This window comes from Poromitra crassiceps, assembly GCF_964638095.1.
Source record: "Poromitra crassiceps genome assembly, chromosome: 14".
NCBI lineage: Eukaryota > Metazoa > Chordata > Actinopteri > Beryciformes > Melamphaidae > Poromitra > Poromitra crassiceps.
In genome coordinates this window covers 35,453,122-35,473,588 of record NC_139633.1, presented here as the reverse complement: position 1 = coordinate 35,473,588, position 20,467 = coordinate 35,453,122, and the positions used below count along the sequence as shown (strand labels likewise).

The window sequence follows — 20,467 nt, the reverse complement described above, 5'->3', positions numbered from 1 at the left end:
ATTTCCAAGCTCTGTAATGCAACATCTCAGGAGCGCCTTGACGGAATTTCTTCCAATTTGCCTCAAATGGCGATTTGGACTCAAGAATGAACTAATGGCGGAGGCATAAGTCCGCGTTGCATTCGTACTAGTTTGTTATGTCATGCTGTTATGTTATGTCTTGTCATGTCTGTCAGGAGTATTTGTTCCTCGCCTGTGAGCTTTTAAGGTGTTGGGTAGGCTGTGAAAATGAATTGTCCTTCTGAGATAAATAAAGTTATCTGAATCTGAATATGAATCCAAGGAGAGGAAACAATGACATGTCCTCATGGAAAGTAATTCACATAGACTAGGAAGTCTTGGTAAATATTGGATTCACAATTGGTTTTAAAATTACATGAACAGAGATAATCCTCTACATGATATGTGTTTATGTGAGCTGTACATCATCCAGCTTATTACACGGTTACTTACTAAAGAAATCAAAATGCATCTAGGAGAGGCACTCCGATTGTTAATTTGATTATTAAAGCAACAGCATTTACTGGACTTCTTTCTGCAGATTGATATGACCCACAGCCTCTGGAGTCTGTGATCAGAACTGTCTGTTATACACAGCAATGGTCTGATATACAGAAATAACAGACTGTAGAATGCTGTGATCGACCAATCAGAATCAAGCATTCAACAAAGCCGTGTGATAATTGCTGATAGTAACGTGTATGTAAAGCAGGATTTAAATGGTCGTCTGTTGAACACGAAGAGGAATACTCACCTGAGAGTCTCCAGTCTGCAGTGTGGACTCTCCAGTCCAGCAGAGATCAGCTTCACACCTGCATCTTTCAGGATGTTGTCACTCAGGTCCAGCTCTCTCAGACTGGAGGACTGGGAGCTGAGCACTGAGGCCAGAGCTTCACAGCTTCTCTCTGACAGCTGACAGCCACTCAGCCTGAAGAAGAATTGGTGAGAGAGATATACAACACATTTGAAAATGTATATATATTTTATTTAATATATTTGATCTACCCAGTTATTAACCTACAGAGCTTTATTGGAGGCTTTGACCACTGGCAGCAGCCTCAGAAGAGCCTTGTCTGAAGCAGAGTATTTCTTCAGGTCAAACTCGTCCAGCTCTTCTTCTGATGACAGTAAGATGAAGACCAGAGCCGACCACTGAGCAGGGGAGATTTTGACTGTGGAGAGATTTCCTGATCTCAGGTACTGTTGGATCTCCTCCACTAGAGAACGGTCATTCAGCTCATTCAAACAGTGGAACAGATTGATGTTTGTCTCTGCAGAGGGATTCTTCTTGATCTTCTTCTTGATGTACTGGACTGTTTCCTGATTGGTCTGTGAGCTACTTCTTGTCTGTGGCAGCAGGCCTCGTAGGAGAGCCTGATTGGTCTCCAATGAAAGGCCCAGGAGGAAGCGGAGGAACAAGTCCAGATGTCCATTTGGACTCAGTAAGGCCTTGTCCACAGCACTCTGGTAGAGATATTTTACTGCTGATCTGTCTCTGAATAGCCTAGACAACCTGGAGGCTTCTGACAGTGGATTGACACCAGTGTTGATGAATGAGACCATGACATGAACAGCAGCCAGAAACTCTTGAATGCTCAGATGGACAAAGCAGAAGACCTGGTCCTGGTACATCCCACACTCCTCTTTTTTAAAGATTTGTGTGAACACTCCTGAGTAAACTGAGGCTGCTTTGATATCAATACCACTCTGTTTCAGGTCTTCTTCATAGAAGATCAGGTGGCCTTCCTCCAGCTTCTCAAAAGCCAGTTTTCCCAGAGAGAGAATCATGTCGCTGCTCTGTGTCCAGTGCGGATCTGTTTCAGTTTTCCCATGATACTTGACGTTCTGCAATTTGGACTGAACCACCAGGAAGTGGATGTACATCGCAGTCAGGGTCTTGGGCAGGTTTTCTGTGTCACGAGTGTTCAACAGATGCTTCAGAACTTTAGCAGTGATCCAGCAGAACACTGGGATGTGGCACATGTTGTGGAGGGTTCGTGAATTCTTGATGTGGGAGACAATTATGCTGGCCTGCTCCTCATCTCTGAATCTCTTCCTGAAGTAGTCTTCTTTCTGTTGGTCATTGAAGCCTCTCACCTCTGTTACCATGTCAACGTACTCAGAAGGGATCTGACTGGCTGCTGCAGGTCGTGTGGTTATCCAGATGTGAGCAAGCGGAAGCAGATTCCCCTCGATGAGGTTTGTCAGCAACACCTCCACTGAGGTCGACACTGTAACATCATCCAGGAACTCGTTGTTCTTGAAGTCTAAAGGAAGTCGACACTCATCCAGACCATCAAAGATGAACATAACTGGGAATTTGTCAAACCTGCAGATTCCTGCTTTTTTGGTCTCAGGAAAGAAGTGGTGAAGAAGTTTCACCAAGCTGAACTGTTTATCTTTCAGCCGATTCAACTCTCGGAAAGTGATTGGAAATATGAATTGCATATCCTGGTTGGCTTTGTCTTCAGCCCAGTCCAGAGTGAGCTTCTGTGTTAAGACTGTTTTCCCAATGCCAGCCACTCCTTTTGTCAGCACTGTTCTGGTTGGTTTATCTCTTCCAGGTAAGGGTTTAAAGATGTCTTCACTTTTGATTGTGTTTTCTGGGCTCAGTGGTTTACTGGATGCCGTTTCAATCTGTCTGACTTCATGTTTATTGTCAGCCTCTCCAGTCTCTTCCTCTGTGAGGAAGAGCTCTGTGAAGATCTCATTCAGAAGTACCAACTTTTCTGAGTTTGTGATTCCCTCAAACAAACGCTGAAACTTCTTCTTCAAGTTGGATTTGTGTTTACTCTGGCACTCGGCAAGCATCTCTGAATGAACAGACAACAATGAGAGAATGGTATAGTAATTATGAGTAATGCTAAGATTTCCTGTTAAATGTCCATATTCTAAACTGAATTTATTTAGTCAGCTCATCCTGGCGTTTAATGGAGTTTAAGGTATAAGCTGTTGTACAGTCAGTTATTATTACTCAACAGGGAGTTAGGGGTAGGGTCATGCAACAGGGAGTATCATGCAACCAATCAGATTCTCTAAAGACACTTTTCCACTGTGCTGATAATTCCCACAAACTATGCTTTATTGTTTGTGTTGGCAACTTTTGTGTTGAACAACCAGATACTTTCTATACTAAAATGGCAGCCTGCCGCTCTTCACAAATCTATTGTCTGGACATAGGCTAATGAAAGCAGACTCACACTCTATATACATTTCATTTAGGGCTGTCAATCGATTAAAATATTTAATCGCTATTAATTAATTATGATTCTCCATAGTTAATCACGATTAATCGCAAATTAATCACACTCTTTTTTTAAATCGGTTCTAAATCTTCCGTAAACAGAGGTACCTTAAATCTGGTATTTTCTTGTGCCAGTTAACAACACTTGAGAGCTTTGTTCAAATATGCACTGTTGCATGGGTAGTATTATCATTAGCTATTATCATAAGTATGGGTAAGAGCAGCTGTCTCAGCTCTCTCCCCCCTCTCTCTATCTCCCCCTGTCTCTCTCTCTCTGCCTGTCTCTCTCTCTCTGCCACTGTCTATATATATGAGGGCAGAGAGAGAGAGACAGATGATTGTAATATATATATATATGTTGGTCTCGACCTAGTTTCAAGATGAAGACCAGTCATGTTACCTCACATCACAATAGGCATCAGCTCCCAGCCTTAGTCAAGTGTAATCCTAGTGTGACGTCCGTTATGACGTGTGACTCATCACCCCATCCTCAATAGCCAATCAGCCCCTGTCAGCATGCCAATATGACGTCACTGCGGAGGCTATGAGGTGGCAGTACATATAGCCATGCTCAGCGCGTAGGGGTGTCACGATATTTCGTCGCACGATATATCGCGATATTGAAACGTCACGATATGCGTATCATCAGAAAAAAATTATATCGTAATTTTTTATTTTTTATTTTTTTTGCTCCTGAATAATAATAGAACAAATTTAGCAGAATCAACACGCACGAGTGAGGGGGTAGACTACTACTGGGATGGCAAAACAGCTCAAGGGGTACATAAGTTTAGGGACCATTGAGCATGAGTTATTTAAGAAATAGATTACTTTATTTTTCTTTCACCATGCAACAAACATTTAGTTTGTGACAGTGTGACACATTCTATTGCAAGAGAAGCATTATCTTCCATGTTGTTTTATAGTTATTATAATAACAACTTCCAAAAACAGCATTTGTTTTGTATTTTGTGTATTTCAAATGAAAGACTATTTTTCCAGTATTTTCCCAGGGCTCCCTTGAAAAGAGGTTTCGATTTCAATGGGACTCACATGGTTAAAGGAGGACTTACCCCCTAGATATGTATCAGAACAGTGATTTGAAAATACCTATGGAAAAAAACAAGAAATGACATATGCTCTTGTCTATACTAGTGTTGTCACGGTACTCGGTACTTCGGTACTTGGACGGTACTACATTGCTACGGTACTGAACGGTACCTGTTTTTCATGGTACCGAGGGTACCGAATTTACTATTTAGTTTGCCACCATGGCTTGGCTTCATGGACCCAGCCGCCAGCTAACGTTAGCCTGTCTGCCTGATCAACATACATACATACTGCGCATACAGCCCCGCGCACTTCCGGGACTACAGGGTCCCCGAACGTCCACACGTAATCGCGAACAGTCATTCACAGCTTGTTGACACGAGCAGTGCGCACAGGCAGGGAAGATAATGGCTAACAGCTACAGCAGGAGCGGCTGCTCCTGTCCTATTCCAACAACTCAACTTGTTGAGAAGAAGAATGCAAAGAGTCGCATTTGGAAATATCAGTCCCCAAAGTCCCATCTGCAAAAAGTGTGAAAGGGAGTTCCAAACCAAACAGGGTAACACATCCAATCTCGCCAAGCAGCTGAAAGACAGGCACCCAGACCTGTTCAAATAATTCAAGGTGGGTTAATTCTTTCAAACGGTGTAAAATAACACGTTTAACAACATATCAAACAGACCTTATCCTGTCACATTCGTTTTTGAGATAGCTGGCAATGCATTGTGTAACCAAAAAACGTTTGCGCTAACGTTAACGTAATAACGTTAACGTGTTTTGTAATGGAATCATTATGGGACCCGGCTAATACCTGGTACAGCGTTAGCTAGCATAGTGTAACACGTGTGCAATGCAATGTTTGTAATGGAAACATTATGGGACACGGCTAATAGCCGAACTTAGCCATAGTTCAACATGGCATCAAAATAAATACAAGCTTCTTTCGGGTGAAACATGTCCGTGAATTAAAACTAGCTACATAAAATTGCTTGCACTCTACATGTGTGTATGTGCAGTTGTCTTTATCATCTCTTTATTTTAGTAAATCTCACTGACGTTACTTTCCATTTAACAGTATGCGAGAGATGAAGATGAAGAGGAAGGCACAAGTCGCGGAGCCCAAAAGACCACCCAGCAGACAATTCCTGATGTTTTTGAAAAGCAGAGGAAATATGACAAGAACTCACATGAAGCAAGAAAGTGTGATAGGGCATTGGCAGAATTCCTATGCATCGATCAAATACCAATATACACCATTGAAAAAAAAGGGTTCCAGCAATTCTGTGAAATAAATTAAATTATAATATTTAACTCATTGAGTGCCAAGGACGGACATGTTCGTCATTTCAAATAGTAACGTAGAGTGCCAAGGACGGACATGTTCGTCAATTGCGTTTTTTGACGGTGGGGCGTCGATCAAAGCCTTCTGCCTCTGATGTACAAATATTATAGCTATTGGATGTGTCTAACCTATTTTACAGAACCCTTAGGTGGCGACAGTGCTCTCCACATAACAGAAAGGCAAGGAAAAAACATAGAAGAAGTCGTTATGGAAACGGAAATCGCATCGCATCCGTATGCATCGATATGCTGAAGCACGTTACTGCAGCTGTGCCTGCAGCAGCCAATCTGCTCCCACAATTGAGCCGGACAGCACATCCGCACATCTACACCGTGGAGTTGTTATTATTCTCAACTGGAAGCATCGTTGCCGGTGACAAACACACGCGGAACGCTGTAAAAAAGCAGGATGTCGATGTCCCTTCACTGTGCGCACAGCAAACTCAGCAGAGAGCCACCACAGACAGGAGGAGGAGTGTGCAGTTGAGGCGAGGCGAGGCGAGGCGAGGCGGGGCGGGGCGGGGCGGGGGCGGGGGGGGGGGGGGGGGGGGGGCACGCAGAGCAGCGCGCAACACCCAGACAGACCCAGGCAGCAGGACAGGATTGACAAACGCAAGCCAGAATATCCGATGCCCACCAGATGACTCAGTGAATGTGCTTGAAATGCTGCATTTCACAAAAGGCGGAATAACTCAGCTTCTAATTTGAAAAGTGTCTTTTTGCTCAAAACAGCCTATCTTCTCCGGCTCATAACTAAAGAACGGAAAATGGGATCAATAAACTTTTTTTTGCAGATGATAGAATAGAGTCTCATCGTTCTTTGTGCGTGTTCAGTGTTTACATAGTAATATCACACAATATTCTGTGGGCCTCGAGAAATCACTGAAAACGCTCTGAAACTCTGGCACTGGGAGCATCCGTTCTCCAAAAGTGGCTGGCACTCAATGAGTTAATATAATAATAAAATTAAATACTTGAGGGCTACATGCCACTGTCTGTACTCACTGCCATACAGAGTTGAATGTAAGAAGAAGTAAGCAGAAGCACATTGTTTTGTTTTAAAGTTGAAGGCTACATGCCATTTGTTCATTGGAAATGGTTGCATACTTTAATAAAGGAGAATATGTTCAAGAAATATCAGTCTGTTTTTTTTACCGTGGTACCGAAATTGGTACCGAGTACCGTGGAAATTCACTAGTACCGGTACCGACTACTGAATTATTGGTACCGTGACAACACTAGTCTATACTAAACTCTTTGGCTGTGTTCAAGTCAAGATTTTTTTTCGGAAATCGATGCCATTACAGTTTGCCCACCGCCTCGAAAATAACTTATTTGAGAGGAGCAATATCTTTACAAATATCAACAACTAGCCAACGCTGGTAGCCTGTATGGAAACAGCGTTGCTCAAAATGGTTGAAAGTTATATCAATTTGGTAATTCAGTGGCAAACTAGAAATTTAATTATTTTTCTCCATGTGTGTGTGTGGCGTCTATCTATCAATAAGAGCATAGTGACACGAGGCTCGTTTACCGCAGCACACCGCACAATAGGACAAACCCCCCGCTCTGGGGTAACACAATGCAAGATTTCTCCACGTCATTCCCTCGTCCAACTTGCCACAAAGTCCCTTTTTAATTTTAGTTTGGGGGCTTTTCGTGATTCTTGTTAAAAGTTGTGCAAAAGTTTTCCTCTCAGCGCAGTTGCAGGCTGCGTTCTCCGCCTCCCTCCTCCCAGACCCTGGCTGGCGAAACAGGCTCCTGCATGGGACCAGGAGGATTCAGTCTGTCCAAACTCAATACCGATCTAATCTCTCAGTATGAGATGCAGGGAAATATATTTTAGTAGCCGATGTGTTTAGAGCAGCGTTGTCACGTTGTCACGTCGTAGTATAGCGTTATATTTTACATGTGCGCTAAACTGTGATGAGATTTTTTTTGCGGAAATGTCAGACTGTGCTCTCTCTGCTCTGAGCACAGAGAGCAAGCAGGCAGAGGGGGAGAGAGAGAGAGAGAGAGAGAGATCGGCTCCCTACAAGCAGCAGAGTGAGTGAGAGAGAGAGAGAGAGAGAGAGAGAGGGATCTGCATGGGGAAAGTGGGAGAGAGATATGATGCTGCTGCTAAGTGCACTGGCTGCGCTATACACTCTCCATTCACAAACTGCACTGGTCTCTGTGACCGCGATGGCGCTCCAAGGATTAAATTATTATTACTCTCTTGCCTTTCATGACACAACTTTAAAACGTAGATTATAGATAGATAGTAAAAAACACATATTTAGGAAAAGTCATGGACAGGCAGGGTCATATCTTTTATTGAAATAGAGTTACATGCATTGAAAATATCAAAACGGTCCCACTGACCACAGTGGCGGTTCTAGTGTTAAAGGTCCCAATTCGTGCAGCTGTAACCTCTTAAAAACGTGTGTCTCTGGTCCATAAAACATGATTCTGGATTAATTTGTCGAAAATATAGCAACCCCGTTTGTTGTGACGGAGTTCTCACTTCCTCATCTCGTCGCTTCCCAAGAACGGTCTGTTTCTATAATATATTCAGAACTAACAGTTCCCATTGGCCGCTGAGGGAGAGCCCGCCCCAGGCTCCCAGCGGCCAATCAGATTAGCGTCTGTGGACCAGCACGCTAGGTTGCGAGTTATCGTTAACTTAACGGTTACTACGCTAAAGAGGACATCTCGAAATGCCTAGACTTACCGAATGCACCTCTGCAGTTGCTGGATCACGTACAGTTGGCGTCGCTCCAGCTAGAAGTGTTAATTTTGTGGATATAGAAAAAATGGTGCAGGTAGCTTGTGTGAGAGAGACCCGCGCAGTATGCGTGAGGAAGCTCGTGACGTCCCAAATCCCCGTCTGGGCAAACGAAGCGTTTGGGGGTGTGGCTTGGAGGAGACTGCAGGGGGATGCTGGATAGGGACAAATCCAACTGTGGCAGTTCAGAGCTTGTGACCACTCATTACAGGGAGGGCTGACAGCAGTATATATGCATTTACAAGTAAAAACAGCTTTTGCACGGAATGGGACCTTTAACTGGTCAAGTGACACAAACGTCCAATGAGCTGTGTGTATTGTAGCTACTAGCACCATATTGGTAGGAAAATGCTTGTGACATCATGGGAATAGGCTTGGAGTTGTGAGGAGCCGAAAGGGTACAGGGGGAGTAGTGGAGTAACTATCTTGAAATCCCATAGTCTTTGGTTCATCGTGACGTCACGACGTGTCAAATATCCCATTCATTTGCGGGCAAAAAAAAAAGCAGTGTTCCACCCTTAGAGGGCGCTTATGCCAGTTATGCTGCTGTAAAATGATACAAATGGCAGAATGGCAACAGTTTGGTCACAAATGTGGAAATTTTGACCAGCATTCTTCACACATCACCCCCAAAGTCTATATATTGGTTAAAAGTTGAAAAAAAGTGTTTTGGAGGTAAGTTCTCCTTTAAATAAATGATAAATAAATACATAAAAATTATTTACTTTTGTTAAAAAGAATATTGTTAAAATATCGTATCGTATCGTTATCGTGAACCCAATATAGTGTATGGTATCGTATCGTGAAATTAGTGTATCGTGACACCCCGACAGCGCGTCATCATCCTCTTTCCCTGATCCTTCACCTCCATGGTCGCTGTACCTGGGCAGGTCGTATCCCCTCCTCTGAAGCTGCGTTTCGCCCCACCCACCTCCCCAGTCCACCACCAACGTCTTGACTCCTGAAGAATTCCCTACAGGGGGGGATTCTCTATCCTAGTCTGAGCAGATGCCCTCCTCTCTCACCACAAGAAGAGAGGCATCTTACCACGGAGTCATTACGCCAAAGAATCAGTTGCCATGCTGCCATGCAATAGAATTAGTTGCCATGCCATTTCGTGCCATAGAACTAACCGCCATGCCATTCGTGAATAAAGCTCGCTTGTTAAACTTTACCCACTGGTCTCTCATGATTGAAATATATATATATATATATATATATATATATATATATATATATATATATATATATATATATATATATATATATATATATATATATATATATATTTGAGAGAGACAGAGTAGACAGACTAGTTACTGCGTATTCCCAGTAACTACTAGCAATAATACCAATACCAATGGCCAAATACTTACCCATACTAATGATAATAGCTAATGATAATAGCTACTCCCCATGCAATAGTGTATGGTTGCACAAAGCTCTCAAGTGTTGTTAACTGGCACAAGAAAATGTCAGGTTTAAGGTACCTCGGTTTAAGGTAGATTTACAACAGATCAAATTAATTGTGCGATTAATCGTGATTAACTGTGGACTCACACTCTATATACATTGTTGGCAAAAAGTGTTTTTAAATAATTTTGTCATATATGTCATATCTTACAAATCATTTTATGTGATGCATGCTTGCATAAAGTCCCATTTTATAATTGTCCCATTACTTACCTTCGGGTCCTGAACTGGTTTTTAATAATCGTTGCAGTAGATCATTCTTGAGGATCTTCCTCAGAACCTCTTTGGTCACCTCCAGAGTGTATTCGCTGTAGGTCTGGAACATGTGATCTACTGTGTCCGGCCTGTCTGCCTTCTCCAGACGGCTCTTTGGGATGGCTGGGAAGTCTTCCAGGATGCCAGTCTGCTGCAGGAACCACTTGAACCTCTTGAACTCGTCATCTCCCAAATCATCCAAAGTTCCCAAGAGCAGCTCTACAGGTGTCGCCATCGTTGCTCCCTGATGAGAAGACATTAGGATTAGTTGACCATACTATTGATCCTGTAACCAAGGAGCGTGGAAGGAAAGAGATGACACTCCGGCCATTTTTGGAAACAGAATGCGCCTCGCAGTGGTCAGCTGCGGTAGCGCTGGCCCCTATAATCAGCCTCTCTAAACAGTAACTCAACGGGAGTTGAACCTCGGGTCCTTTTCATTAGGTATTTATCTTGAAAAAACTAAACAAAGAAAACGAAAAAATTTGCTTAGTTTCCACAATATGGTTGTTGTTTTACATCCCTGCACTACACCACTTCAATCAAGATTTGCAGTACGCCCGGAAAAGATGTGAATCCCCAAAGTTTAGTGTTCTCCCGTTGAGTTACTGTTTAGAGAGGCTGATTATAGGGGCCAGCGCTACCGCAGCTGACCACTGCGAGCCTGTGCGAGGTTCTTTTGGCGCTGTCGCGCTTAAAAAAAAAAAAAATGGCGGAGGCTGCTGGGCGCTGATGTTGCAATGGGGCAATATGGAGCTGTCATTTCTTTCCATAAAAGTTCTTAACTGTGAGCTTGCAGATAATAGTGCCCTCATCTGACTGGCAGTCCTCACTTTTGAACGGCTCTGGTTCCAGGAAGTGAATTTCCTATTCATTTGTTTCAGAACATTCTTATAAAGTTTGAATCCTGGAAGCAAGCCAACCAGCTAAGATATGAATCATGACTATGAAACAACAACAACAAAAGGGGGGTAAATGGCAAATGTTTTATTTTTTATTGTTTGCAGTTTTCTCTTCTTTTTTCTTCTTCTTTATTGTGTGGCTCATAATACTGTCAATTAGTGGTGTAAAATTAATTTGCGGTTTATACTGCAGTGCTTATATATCGTTCCCCCACAGAGGTGCTACAGTAGAGTAGTCTAAGTAATAATCATGATAGTAATAATATAATAAGAATCCCTGTGTGTGAGTGAGCACATTCTGTTGGGCCACAGCTATGCCATTTTACGTGCGACCGTGCAGAGCCGGATTTTTAATTAGGGACGATTAATGTTTGAAAGTCCAAATGCCAAAAATGTCACATGAAGGACAAAACCCTACATGCTCCCCTGTAAAACTGCTCAACGCCCCCGGGTGTGCTGTTGTTTTCCTATGGGCAGAGTGCTGCTGCATATCGTTGGGCGGCACTGCTCTCCATGGGAAAACAATGGTACAGCAGCAGTGCTACACTTAGCGTCACAAAATAAAATAAATACACAGCGTTCAAATTTGCCACCGAGCGCTGCGCTCCAAGTTCAAATTATTTCAAATTTGACCTCATTACCGCTGACCTTTCATGAGTGCATGACACATGTGGAAGGAACCTGGGTCCAGAGATGGGAAGTAACAAAGTACCAAACTTCATTACTGTACTTAAAGTCGAGCTGAACCCAAGAATGACTTTTCTTTTCTTTTAGTTCAAATACCTGGGTATGCAGTGCACCTATTTAATAATGTATGCAACACAAATCACAACAATCTAATTTCTTTAGTTTTTCACCCTTTTTCACATCAAAAGTTCGTTTTTCAAGATTTCATTGATAACAGTAATTTACAGTTTGCTGACGTCACCCCAGTACTATCAAATTTCTACCCCATTTCAACCAATCATATCACAACATGCAGCTGTCAATCAAATCTTCATTTCTGGATAATGCTCTCTTCCAAATGAAGTCGAAAATGGCGCCTAGTGCTTCTCTTCTGGCAGAGTTCCTATCCCATAAACTAACTACTAACTTGGCCAATTGTTAGAAACATGAACAAAAAACAAAAACTATGGCCCCTATCGTTGCATCGGCGCAGTTTCTAGGCCGAGCGGCAGGCGCAGATCAAAGCAGTGGGCGTGGACAGGCGCACTTGATATCGTCGTGCTGGCGCTAGATGCAGCCCAAAGCATTACAACCACGCCTTTTAGGCGTAAAATTATGCACCGTCATGCTCATTGGATAAGTGCAATAAACGAATGGCACGCTTGCCTTTTTAGCTCCAATTCCACTGGTCCCGCAAAACCAGACGAAACCCAAGCCTCTGATCCCCCCCCCCCTCCCACCTCCCTTCATCCCGTCTGTCTCCATATATCGGCTATTATTCCATATTATGATGCTTCTCAAACCAATCTAACTGCAGTTTCCTACTGCAAGCATGTAAATACGCTACACTATAGCAAGATCAAAGTGAAAATAATGTTCTATGCATCAGCTAGAAAAATATAGCCTATTAGATTGGTGAAAGTTTGTCCAGAAAGATATCATTTTCTCTCGCCTGCTGCAGGAAGGATGATGCACATAAATATACCCTACATTATGTCAAGTCATTGCATAAATGTGTTTTTATTGTAAAACTAAATGTGAAATAGGGCCAAGTTATTGGAGGGACATCACAGTATAGCAGATGCCATTAGAAGCGCTTCCGAAGCGCGTTCCGCTGTTACTTCTCTAAATCACGTTAACTCGATAAGGGGTATATATAGGCCCAGGAGGACATATATGTTTCACATAGGGTGGTGTTTTCATTTCGATGTTTTATTTGGTCCAATATTGAAATGTTGACAATGGCAGGCTGTGTTACCATTACACATTAATTTAGAACTACATTTTATATCTATTTTGGCTCATTTGTTTGCTATTTAGTAGCGAAATGGAGAAACACAATGCATGCTGGGAACTCAGAGAGAGAGACAGAGAAGGGTGACAGAGAAGAAGCAGTGAAGGCACAGAATAGGCCTGCTTTTCAAAAGCGCAAAGCGCTAAATGTAGGCCAGGTCCCAAGATATCACTAGGCTGGTATTTAGCGCCGACACGCCCACTTTGGGACTGCGCCACGCCCATTCGGCCTAAAGCGCATTTGGCAGCCTAAAGCCTATTGCTATCTTGCCGAAACAGGCGCAAGGCACGTTTTTTTGCGGTTAAGGCCCGTAATAGCGCCGATGGCCTGTGGGAGAATAGAGCCCTTAAATCCCTAAGAATGCAAAGAAATGTAACTGGCTCGTTAAAACGCGCATTCCAGGGATATCGTATCGTTACAGCAGCGATAATGGCGTGCGCATCCGAGAGCTTGGCTGTCAGGGCGGGGTCGCACCTCGGAGATTCCAGGCCGACGTGCTGCACTCTCCACTCGGCAACACGAAGGCAGCTGGCTGCCTGCGGGTCGCTGACATCCACTCCTCCCGTCAAAAGGCTCTTCCCGAGGGGAGCGCCACAACACACTGAATCCCACTCGATTTGGAGGCGTAACACGCCAGGATTGGCCAAAGCCCAATCCAGTCCCCAGAATTGTCAAATACAATCATCGACATGATACTATGACCCGCCTCTCAAGCTGTCATCTTAGACAAACTATGTTTTCAGTCTGAAACGGACTCATTATGCACGTGACGAACAGGTTCAGTTCGACTTTAAGTAGATTTTCCGGGTATCTGTACTGTACTGAGTATTTATTTTTCTGACAAGTTTTTACTTTTACTCCCTACATTTTAACACAAGTATATCTGTACTTTATACTCCTTACATTTTCAAAACAAGCTCGTCACAAAATAAAATAAATACACAGCGTTCAAATTTGCCACCGAGCGCTGCGCTCCAATTATTTCAACTTTGACCTCGTTACCGCTGACCTTTCATGAGTGCATGACACATGTGGAAGGAACCTGGGTCCAGAGATGGGAAGTAACGAAGTACCATACTTCATTACTGTACTTAAGTAGATTTTCCGGGTATCTGTACTGCTGAGTATTTATTTTTCTGACAAGTTTTTACTTTTACTCCCTACATTTTAACACAAGTATCTGTACTTTCTACTCCTTACATTATCAAAACAAGCTTGTTACTTTAGTTTTAATGCACAACAACAATGATTAAATAAAGACAGAGAAGAAACGGGTCAGAATGAATAGAGATAGCTCATTCCAGGCTCCGCCAATAGTATGGAATGGCACTCGTCCGGTCCCCTAAATGTCAGCTTGTGATTGGCTCTCTGTCAATGTTATGAAACTTCATTGGCTAGACAGTCTCCTAAGGGGGCGTTGACATAACCTGGAAAAGAAGTGCACAGTCCAGCCACCAGACCACATCATGTATCGATGTATCAGAAGAACCACACACCAAACGTGAGAACGCTGCCATAAGAGAGACGAGAGATGGACACTCGGTCGCGCTGAGAAATTGCGTCTGTGAATAGTGATGTTCATGTCAGCCAGAGGAACCAGCAACATGAGCGATGCCGCTGAAAGTGAGGTTGAAGTTGTCAACACTGCAGACTCGAACGAGCCAGACGCTCTGGCAGTGTAGCTTTTTCTTTTTCCAAGTCTCTTGTTTACTTGGCGTAATAGTTGTCTGATCAGACACTAGAGAAAGAAACACAGGACAAGCAGGGTATAGTTACATCTTGGCTTGTGTTTTCAAAACTCAGTGTTTGTATGTGCTCCAGAGGCTTCAATAAAGTAGGAGACACCTTGTATCCAACAGTTAAACTTTTGTGATTAACTCATTGAGTGCCAATGACGATAGCTGTCGTCAATTGCGTTTTTTGACGGTGGGACGTGGATCAAAGCCTCGTGCATCTCCTGTACAAATATTGTGGCTATTGAAGGTGTATAACCTATTTTACGGACTCATCAGGTGGCGACAGTGCTCTCCAGATTAGAGAAAAGTCAGGAAAACAGCAGGAAAAAGCCCCCGTGATGAAAGAGAAACCGCTCATGCTCCAGTCAGAGCCATATAGATTGCTCTGGCTGCAGCTGACGGTGGCTGCGAACAGCAGTCAATCCGCACCCACAACTGAGCCCCTCTGCCTCTGTCTGCATAGTTTCTCCACACGATTAGCCGCCAGAAAGGCAGCACCCGACGCCGAAGGGCCAAACCTTTCCCTGCAGTCCAGTTTGGCATTTCCGTGTCGCGCTGGGAGCCGGCGCACAAAAACGGAGCGCTCCGAAAATAGACTGGGTGCGTGTTAGGCTGTGTGTTAGTGTGGGGAGGAGTTTGCAGCTGAGGAGGGGAGAGGGGGGTGGGGCACGCAGGGCACCACACAACTACACCACGTCACTACATCAGAAAATATTAGCTTCAGACTCAGTGAATGTGCTTGAAATGCTGCATTTCACAAAAGGCGGAATATCTCAGCTTCTAATTTGAAACGTGTCTTTTTGCTCAAAACAACCTATCTTCTCCGGCTCATAACTAAAGAACGGAAAACGGTATCAATAAACTTTTTTTTGCTGCTGATACAATAGAGTCTCGTCGTTCATTGTGCGTGTTCAGTGTTTACATAGTAATATCACACAATATTCTGTGGGCCTCGAGAAATCACTGAAAACGCTCTGAAACTCTGGCACTGGGAGCGTCCGTTCTCCAAAAGTGGCTGGCACCCAATGAGTTAATGATTTGCATATTCATATATCCTGCAAATAGGAATGAGGGAGGAACAGATGTCATTTTAAGGATTTGAATGGGATAATTTGACTGTTTTTGTGGAAAAACTACAGCACAGAGTTTTAAGATGTATAAAAACACGTTTGTGGATATTTTAAGTTCAATAGTCTTCAAATTATATTATTAATATATGATGTGAGGTTCAGTTTACATGTAGCTTTGCACAGAAACATCCGGTAAAAATACTTTTTACTTTTACTCATTGAGTACATTTTATAGCCTGTACTTTTTTACTTTTAATTGAGTAAATAGTTGAATCAGTACTTCTACTTTTACCAGAGTCGTTTTTTTACACAAGTAACTGTGGAAGACCGGGGATAGTTGTAACATGGGTCAGTTGTAACACTTTCCATTCCTCCATCTCCTTCTCTGTAAGGTAAGCTACTTCATAGAGACAGTCTGCATGTCTGGGAACGCCCACAAAATGTTAAACGGCTGTCGCGCGAGTGGGATAAAACCGCCGATATGTCTCATGGGCTGACTCACCAAAAGACGGTGCTGTGGCTCTAAACTACAGGTTTGGGGGTTCTAGAGCAGAACACAAGACGTCTGCTCAGATGTGCGTTTACTGCGGTGGTTAAATACCCGATCGTGTCTGCCTGGGCTGGGCTATCAGCTAAATTCTAACTTTGCTGAATGGATAGAACGGGGTTTTTTACCCCACCCTGACCACGCCCCCAGCCAGGCTGAGCCAGCTATTGTGGGCGTTCCTAGGGCCTGTATGGGCGTTCCCAGACATGCGGACTGTCTCTATGGCTACAAGTGTCTGGGTCAGTTGTAACACATGAACAAATCGTACAAACTACCCCAAGCAAATGTGTAATTGTATTTATGTTTTCTTTGAAGTTCAGTATGACTCAGTCTTGGCAGAGAAAGACTGACTGTACAAAATAGTGACTCCCTGGACTTCAACTCCCATGATCCTCCTCACCTCACATTTGCCCTTTCCCCTGATTCACTCACCCGTGCACACCTGCCAGCACTCCGGACTAATTACATTCAGCCACCTTGTCTGTATTTAAACCCTCAGTATTAGTTAGCCTTTGAGAGTGGTATCCTTGTTTGCTCCTTATCATGTGTGCGTAAATGACTTAAGTTTGTTGTATTGTGTTTGGTTAACCTCATCATGTTACCTGTTTATGTGTTTAGCTATTATGTTATGCTGTAGCAGTGCTGGATTAAGGTTATGTTTGTTTCTACTTTTGCCTTAAGTAATATTTTTCGGACACACTAAAGTTCAGTTGGTGCACATTTGTTCAGTTTAAATGTTAGTGTAGAGCTAGTCTCGACGCCAGACCCATGAGAGTTCTTACGCTGATACACTACGTTACTGCATGCTGCAGATCTCTCTCTGGGTCTGATACACTATGTTACTGCATGCTGCAGAGCTCTCTCTGGGTCTGATACACTACGTTACTGCATGCTGCAGATCTCTCTCTGGGTCTGATACACTACGTTACTGCATGCTGCAGATCTCTCTCTGGGTCTGATACACTATGTTACTGCATGCTGCAGATCTCTCTCTGGGTCTGATACACTATGTTACTGCATGCTGCAGATCTCTCTCTGGGTCTGATACACTATGTTACTGTATGCTGCAGATCTCTCTCTGGGTCTGATACACTACGTTACTGCATGCTGCAGATCTCTCTCTGGGTCTGATACACTACGTTACTGCATGCTGCAGATCTCTCTCTGGGTCTGATACACTACGTTACTGCATGCTGCAGATCTCTCTCTGGGTCTGATACACTATGTTACTGCATGCTGCAGATCTCTCTCTGGGTCTGATACACTACGTTACTGCATGCTGCAGATCTCTCTCTGGGTCTGATACACTATGTTACTGCATGCTGCAGAGCTCTCTCTGGGTCTGATACACTATGTTACTGCATGCTGCAGATCTCTCTCTCAACCCACTCATGGGAGGCACAGCCCATTTTTCGAACCACTCTCTCATTGCTCATTGCTGCTACGACCTGTCACTCATTCAATTTCACCCCCCTAGACGCGCCCCCAAACCCCAGCAGTGGCTGTGAAGTGATACAGACTCAGTAGTATGCGGAGCGCAGCAATTCAACGTAATATTTGAGTCTGGGGAGAGACTAGTGTAGAGCTGACTGACAGTGCAAGACAATTAAGCACACTAATATTCAGTTGGTGCACATTTGTTAAATTTGATTATATAACAGTAACTAACATACTTGAGACACACACACACACACACACACACACACACACCAGTTACTGTATGTTAAAAAGTAATGTAATTGTTAAATAAAAAGCTTTCAATATCTTAAGTTTTTGTTTTAATCCTTACTTCATAATGTTACATTTCACCCCAAGGTGTGTTACAACTAACCCAGACTATGGGGTGGATTGTAACATTTCACTCGTTGTGTTTGAGACTAAGCCATGCATTTTCTGTGTGTGTTGCAGAGGTAACAGCTACACTATGTGATAGCAGACACATGTAATTAGTTTGTATACAATTTTGAATGCACTGGCTTTAAAGAGCTCCAAGATACAGACAGAAATGTCCAAAATGTTACAACTATCCCCGGTCTCCCTTACTTAAGTACAGAATGTGGGTACTTTTCCCATCTCTGCCTGGGTCTACCATGTCTCTGTTCAAGCTACAGACTAGTTAGCTGTAGGATCCGCCTCCTCCACCAGAGCAATTTAGAGAGAGAGTGGCATCAGCGGAGGACCAAAATGTGTGACTCATTAGCCAATGAACAACAGCCAGGAAGGGGTCTCGCTCTACTTTTGAATGACTCATCAATCAATCAATCAATCAACTTTAATACATGTCCCAGAAGGGCACTTTGGTTTACATCAGGCAGTAGTGGTTATTAAAAGATACACTCGGAACATTATTACTAGTTTGAGAGTAATAAAGGCACACTTCAATATTATACAATACATATACATTTGTTGCAATACGTACAGATTCCAAAAGACCATCCCTGCTGCCAGTCCCAGCATGCGCTGCACCCTTTGCAACTAGCTCATCAACAAACGCAAGAGGCTGCTGTAACATACAGCGCCAGTTTTGGATGTGTCAGAGGAGAAAAAAAAGGGGGGGGGGGGATGCAAAAAGCTAGGGGGAGTGTGTGAAGGCGGGGGGATTGGGTGGGGGAAGAGGGTGGTGGGATGGGGTGGGATGTGCGTGCGTGCGTGCGTGTATGTCTATATATGAGTCCTTGAGTCTGTGTGTTTATGTGTGAAGTATGCCTGAAGTAGTGCTGCACGATTAATCTAATCGCAATCGCGATGTCAGCACGTGCGATTACATAACCGCAAAAGTGTGCGATTATTATCATTTTTTCACGTCTTTTTGAGTGTGTGTGTGTGTGTGTGTGTCCTCTAACGTTACACGCGACGCAGCAAACAAACGTTTCTTTGCCATCACACTGTGGGCATCAACACTAGCGGGGGGCTTCTCCCATGCACTCCCGCAAATAAGTAATGTTATGCGCAGCAAAGTTACATTTTACCGAGGGGGAGAGAGAGAACATCCATGATCGCTAACAGCTAGCTATGCTAATAACTAGCTTGCCGTTCAGAAACGCATGTAAACAGCCGTGTGATTAGTGAGAACGTCAGTAAAATAAGGAGAGAGCTGCAGGTGCTTATGCAGAACTAGTGCACAGTGGGTAATGACCCGCTGTGATGAAGAATATAGCGAGATTAACAAGGTTGATAGCAAAACACTGTCGCAGCTGCCAGCAGCAGCACCTCCAGGCTTCAACTAGCGGTTAGCCTGTCACATGACGCCTTCATGGTCCCTCGATAAAGTATGCAGAAATATGCACGTTACCGCACCACTCTCTCAAGAAGCGTCACGTGAGTGTGGCGTTTAAGGCCATCTGTCGCTACAAAATAAATAAACGGGGTGTATTATTGTATTACTCGACAGACATGTAACTAACTTTGCCAGTCTGAGCCATCTTCTATGTGCTGTAACACAGTGCAGTTTCTATTTGTCTGGTGTTTCTTTTTTACATGTTTGGGACAGGCAAATGTCTCAAAATGTTTTATTTTTTTGTAAAGATAATTTTATTTCAAGTTGTTTTATTTTTTTAGTTTTAATATATTTTAAATTGTAACATATTTCATGTATTTTAGTCTGTGATACGTGAAACCGTGGTATTTTTGTCCAAGGTTATCATACCGTCAAAAACTCATGCCGGCACATCCCTAGATACCTCTTGTTTATTATATCGCAATCACAATCGCAATTGCAATATTGTCCACCCTAATCGCTAATCGCACCTTTCCCCCAAATCGTGCAGCACTAGCCTGAAGCTCCTTTCAGGGTCACGACACAAATCTCGGCGGCGGGTGAAGAGCGCGACAACACAGCAGGTTGCTATGGAGACAGCCTCGAAATGCCCAGACCAAAGTCAACAACAGGTGTCCATGAGGGGCGGGGGAGGGGTGGAGGTGTAGAGCTCTACATTGCAATGAATCTTCAGGGGGAGTTTCTTGCGAGCGGCCTTGCCAGGCCAACAAGCGAGTGGGGGCGCCGGAATCAAGATAGGATGTTTGGTTAGGGGAGGGAAAACAGCATTCCAATTGATTTCTGCTCCAGACATGGGGCTCTATCGTTGCAGCGGCGCAGTTTCTAGGCCGAGCGCCAGCCGCAGC

General features: G+C 43.6%; 1 protein-coding gene across 2 annotated transcripts in view; it reads right to left on the bottom strand.

Annotated features, from left to right (window-relative positions):
• Positions 1–20,467, bottom strand: part of LOC310789454 (NLR family CARD domain-containing protein 3-like) — a 118,017-nt gene that overhangs the window by 37,277 nt on the left and 60,273 nt on the right. For both annotated transcript variants that reach the window (XM_083651097.1, XM_083651098.1), the window contains 3 exons: positions 10,089–10,374; positions 1,022–2,813; positions 755–928 (listed from right to left, as the gene is read on the bottom strand). In XM_083651097.1, coding sequence (XP_083507223.1) covers positions 755–928; positions 1,022–2,813; positions 10,089–10,374 — 2,252 coding nt within the window. The remainder of the gene's footprint in view (positions 1–754; positions 929–1,021; positions 2,814–10,088; positions 10,375–20,467) is intronic.